Raw genomic sequence first — 6,000 nt, 5'->3', positions numbered from 1 at the left:
AGACCATGGCAGTTATTCTAATATAGAAACACAATTTATTTGTATTATTATTTTTGTATTATACTACACTGTTTTCCCTAGTTCTGTGTTAACAGGGAATATCAAACACAAGACATTCCTGTCAAGTGATGACGTTTGAATATTTAAAACAGATGTTAGGTGGTATTTAATTTGTATTTATTTTGATTTAACCTTTAACCTTTGATTTAAATCTATTCAGTGAAGACCATGGCAGTTATTCTAATACAAATTTTTACATTATCTATCTGTCCCACTTTGTCCCACCAAAATCGTACTGTTGTCCCACTTTGTCCCACCAAAATCTTACTGTTGTCCCACTTTTGGACTTTTTGCATCTGGTCACCCTATGTATAGGGAGAAAAGCCAGGGTGAAAGGACGCAGCCTTGGGGGGCTCCTGTGCTGAGATATAGAGGGTGGGATGTGATGTTGTTTATTTTGACCTTCTGTTGTCTGTTGGAGAGGAAGCTATGGATCCAGTGACAGATGCAGGGGTCAAACATTAGTTCAAAGCAAAGCCACCTGCATGTCCCCTGCCTGGGCAGAAGCGACCAAGTAGCGATGCAGGGGGGAGTACCTTTGCCAAACATCAGACATGACCGGACATTTTCAACTCCCGAGTGTACATTTATATTGTGATATTTCTATAAAAAAATAAATTTTTTATTTTTTATAATATTTTTTTTTCATTTGTTTTATATTGTTACAAATAGTTACCGAGGTCCAGACCTCGGTGACCTCATAGCTGGCTACGGCCATGGCCACACGCACGCTCAACATTCTACCTGCGCAGGTGATTAAATTATGCTTGCAATCACTCACCTGACCTCACTTTTGGAATTCATGTCAGAGAAGAAGAGGGTACTTTTCAAGATGCGTCGGACATCTTTATCCCATAACGATAATGGAATGTGAAGGCGAATCACACCTTAACATCTGACGTCATGGGGGGCGGGGGTTAAATGACAAGTGGACCAGGGCTCGAGCTGTCCGTCTATCTGTATCTGCGTCTGTCCGCTTCACATGCCATCCGAGAGGAAGCACACAGGAGGGATCATGGAACGAGCATGTGTGGACACAGCGGTGGTGATTGGTGAGTGCAATTTAAATGTGAAATTAGATGTTTGGGTCAAATCATTTTTGGCAACTAGAAACACTTTTTCAGCAATCTTTTATATGATAAATTGCCTAAAGGCCTCCATGTCTCTATTACATTGCCTATATCTTTAAATGCTTTCATCCATAATCTATTCTTTTTTTGTCTACATCCTATCTTCTCATCTACACACACACAATTTGTATACTGTATTATGTTTCAATCATAAAGAAAAAAGTCTATTTATTTTATTGCTTGTGATATGCAATTTGTCTACTGAGTCCTGCTTTTGATTATTTTATTATTAATTTGTATTGGTCAATTGTTTGTTTTGTCAAAGCACTCTGGGCTGCTTTCTATTGTATGAAAAGTGCTCTATAAATAAAGTGTATTATATATATACAGTAGGGCTGTCCCCGACTAGTCGGTATGAAAGTATGAAGTAGTATGAAAAAAAATATATAGATGAAAAAATAATTTAATTTAATTTTCTTTTTTTTATCATTCCATTTGGGCTGTGGGGGTGCTTAATGTCTGAAGGAGTCGACTGAAGGCTTCTTGTCCTCTGCAAAAGCATGCAATTGGTCCACTGATGGATACATCTTGATATTTGTCTAGTCTAGTGTGTTCATTAGATGGGTGAAATCGTCTTTCAGTGCCTCTGTGCCTGTTTTCTTAGGCAGTTAGCCTCTGGTATGCGTGCCATTAGCGTTAGCCACGCTTCTAGGCCTCTTTTCTTTTGGAAAGAATGATTAAAAAAATATATGTATATATTATTATTATAAAAAAAAATTGCATTCGACTAGTCGACTATTTGACTAATCGGGGTCAGCCCTAATATACAGTATACAAATAATTTGTATACAAATAATTTGTATACAATGCGTATACATCATGTATATTGTATACATGTATTTATGCATAAATAATGTAATACATGTTTTTACCCCAAGGTCCAGAGTGTCTTTTCATCATCTGTAGGCTGTTTTTGTATATTTACAATGTCTTATCTGGCAGGCGTCATTTGTCAGATAGCCAGCATCCAAATGCCATCGAAATCTTCGGACTGTCTGGCAACGGAGGACAACTGCGTGTCACATGTATGCAGTGGGCCTGGTGAACAGGCCTTTCTCAGTCACATCTGTGATATTGAAGGTAAAAACGAAATCGCCTTTCTAAGTAATGCTGCCTGCAGAGGGGGTTTGTGGGCTTATCTTATCCCAGTGATGTAACCAGCAGGAAACTGCATCTGAAGGCTTGGGACATACATGTAATGAGCCATTCAGTTCAATTGCACCCCTTGGAATACGGTGGAAATGCAATACTAAGGCAATAGCCTGGAGCTACATAGATAAATAAATAGACAATAGCCATGAAAGTGTCATCGTTTTGAAGACGTTAAAGAAAGCTATAATACTTAAAGGAACATGCCAACATTATGGGAAAGGCGCTTGCCGTCTTCTCCAGAGTCAGACAAGAATATTGATACCAATTTCCTCTCTGTGTTCAGTAGACGGCTATCTGGCTGCAAGCTAGCCTAGCTTAGCACAAATTAATGGAATCGGATATGGATCGGCTAGCCTAATTTAAAACTCTGGGGGAGAGGTGTTTTAGGCTAGCTGATCCTTATCCACTTCCATTAATTTGTGCTAAGCTAGGCTAGCTTGCAGCCGGAAAGCTTTCGACTGAAATCGGTATCTATCTTCTTGTCTGACTCTGGAGAATACGGCAAGGGCATTCCCCACACTGTTGACATGTTCCTTTAACCCTTTCACTGCCACACTACAGAAGGTTAACTATTAGTAAAGGGTTAACCTTCTGTAGTGTGGCAGTGAAAGGGTTAACCTGCTGCCATGCGGCAGTGAAAGGGTTAACCTTCTGTGTATTGTCGCAGTGAAAAGGTTAACCGTTTGGTAGTGCGGCAGTGAAAGGGTTAAGAGTATCGGTAGCGCTAGATTTACAGATACGCAATTTCTACACAAGTACATACAGATACAGATACAGTCACAGCCTCAACCTGGTGTTGATGTGACATTTGGCCAGATTCACAAGCAACACCGTTAACTAATCCCCACCACCAGTGACACAGATGTACGCGGTACGTATAGAAGCACCTGTTGCACAGAGTGCTCTTGTTTACTTACTCATGGAAAATCCAGTTTTCTGACTCACCTCCTTTTGTGCCCGCTATTCTACGTAGCTGCAGGCTGTCAAATAGGAGACTCAAAGGTCTGTAACCTGACCATCCAGTCCATATTGGAGCAGTTCCCCCAGCTGCGAGGCTGCGTGTGTGCCTGGGAGGAGGAGCTTCAGACCTCTTTCCGAGCACTCGCCACACAAAGACACGAACAGCCAGGTGCAGTGTTCTCAGTATTCTTTGTGATAAGCATTAACAGCGCAACTGAAATTACATATCTGTTGACAAAAGCTGGCCAGATGTGATGTATCGCCGTTTCTATTTTGGTCATAATAACAATAACGGATAAGCTGTAAGTGGTCTGCGTGGGTTAAGTGCTGTATTCAGGTGCAGCCTAAATATATATATTTTATCTTTTTTTTATCTTTTCCTATTATGTGCAGCTCCGCAGAAGGGGAGAGTTTCGGTGATGGACTGGCGATCTAGCAATCTCATCGACTTTGGTAACAATCGTAAATAAATAAATGAATGAATTAATTAATTAATAAAACAACGTTGTGATTTCAGTTAATCCAAAAAGTACCTGTGGAAGCAGACATAATTACCATCTGTTAGCACAGTTACTGGAGTCTGATAAATCACATGTACCACCTTCCAATATAGAAGGAACATGTCAACATTATGGGAGATGTGCTTACTTTATGTTTATATTAGATGTTTTATATACACCGGGAAATTGGTATTTATCTTCTTGTCTCTGGAGAAGACAGTACACACATTTCCCATGATGTTGCCGTATTCCTTTAAATATACTTTTTAAGAACCAGGAATCCTGTGAATTTCCACTAGCGATCGTAACGAATGCTAACTATTTATGCTTCCAATATTTCAAAAACAAAAAGACAGATGTGAGTGTTTTTTAGACGGACTGTAATGATTGTAATAGATGAGATTATATGATTATAGGAGATTGTAAAAGTCTGGAGTATCGCAGATTCAGCACTCAAAATTCAGATACATTCTGCTGCTTGTGTGCTGCTTGTGTGCCACTTAAGTCTAGCACTCAGGTGTTAATTTTCGGGGGATGGTGGCTGGGTCCCAACGTGAACAAAGGGATGGTACTGTGAAGGGTAATTTCACATCCCCTCCTCCTCCACCTTCCCTCCTCCTCCTCCTCCTCCTCCTCCTCCACCTCCTCCTCCTCCTTCCCTCCTCCTCTCCAACCTCCTCCTCGCCCTCCGCTCTTTGTGAAGTCAGCAGTTAGGATTTGGTCACTATCTGTGTTTATCTCTATCAAGCTTTTCCAATGTTATACCTGCTCTGCCACTGCACAGCAGTTAGAGGCAGTTAGGCCTCTATTCCAAGCACTTTTGAATATATAAGTGCTATTCAAATGTTCTAAATTCCATAGACACTGTCTTATACAGCTTATTGAGGCACTTGTCTTTCCGCCATCACAGCGTTTGTAATACCAGCGTCCTAAAGTTGGATTTGTCATTCCTTTTGATATTTGATTGTAATGTTACAACTTGTAACCCCTGGTGGTCACTATTTCCACATGTTTCAACTTGGGCGACAGCTAACTGTAAACAGTTTTTTTTTTTTTTTTTTCTTTGTTTCCAGCCAGTACAACTATGAGGGAGTCCCTACCTCCCTGTTGTATATCCAGACATGTAACACACTGACCATGTTTGAAATTGTTGTTGTTTTTTTAGTTTTTTTATTTCTTTTCCTTTGGCCGGCGCAATCTCATTAACGCAACGCATGACATCCAAGATGCAGTACTAGTCAATGCTGTGGAACTCAGATCTATGGAATGTGAGGGGGAGGATGGTGCGTTTCTCTCAGCGCAGGAGAAAGAAGATAACGAATATGCACCAGGGCCGTACTTCCCACTGCAGGGCCACGCTGTCCCTGGGCAACCACACCACCTAGGGGCCCCATCTCCACCGGCACACCAGCCACCATACCCATATGAACCCGCGGAGGACGACGACAACCTAATCAGGTTCAGTCCCAAGTCCAACAGGAACCGCCTGCTCAACATCTCGCATGATATGGCAACACCACAGCAGGGCCGGTGCTACGGAAGCGGGGCCCAGGGATCAGTGGAGGCCCTGGGAGGGCAACTGGGACAGGAACTCCAGCTAAGCTCCCTGTGCGATAGCCTCGCCCTGCCACGAAGATAAGAACGCACCGCTGCTGGGATCCACAGGAACCCCTACCACGCACCCCAGTCGGCAATACAAGCCCTTTTGCACCTGGTATGCTGCTGTATTCAACTATGGGGAGATGACTGCTACTCTACTCAACGGCATCCAGCCTCCTTGCAACAGATATATATCGTTCTGTGTGTGAAGGAGTGGGAAGACACCTGACTGCTACTGTACTCAACGGCATCCAGCCTCCTTGCAACAGATATATATCGTTCTGTGTGTGAAGGAGTGGGAAGACACCTGACTGCTACTGTACTCAACGGCATCCAGCCTCCTTGCAACAGATATATATCGTTCTGTGTGTGAAGGAGTGGGAAGACACCTGACTGCTACTGTACTCAACGGCATCCAGCCTCCTTGCAACAGATATATATCGTTCTGTGTGTGAAGGAGTGGGAAGACACCTGACTGCTACTGAGGACGACAACAAGGGAAGCCAGTGTGCATATTAAAAAGTCAAATTTCTGATTTAGATATGGGTACATATTCAGAGTTTGAAAATACTACTTATATTAAGACTGCCATTTTATTT

The 6,000-nt window shown here is 42.1% G+C and overlaps 1 protein-coding gene across 1 annotated transcript in view; it reads left to right on the top strand.

The window, feature by feature from the left end:
- Positions 1-1,075: 1,075 nt before the first annotated feature.
- The window catches only part of gfral (GDNF family receptor alpha like), a gene marked incomplete at both ends in the record, with an annotated part of 30,076 nt that continues 25,151 nt past the window's right edge, over positions 1,076-6,000 (top strand). Inside the window, 2 exons of the mRNA XM_084322033.1 lie at positions 1,076-1,112; positions 3,316-3,471. Coding sequence (XP_084178159.1) covers positions 1,076-1,112; positions 3,316-3,471 — 193 coding nt within the window. The remainder of the gene's footprint in view (positions 1,113-3,315; positions 3,472-6,000) is intronic.

This window comes from Notolepis coatsorum (assembly GCF_963971535.1).
Source record: "Notolepis coatsorum genome assembly, chromosome: 9".
In the NCBI taxonomy this organism is placed as follows: domain Eukaryota; kingdom Metazoa; phylum Chordata; class Actinopteri; order Aulopiformes; family Paralepididae; genus Notolepis; species Notolepis coatsorum.
This window is presented reverse-complemented; position numbering and strand designations above follow the sequence as displayed.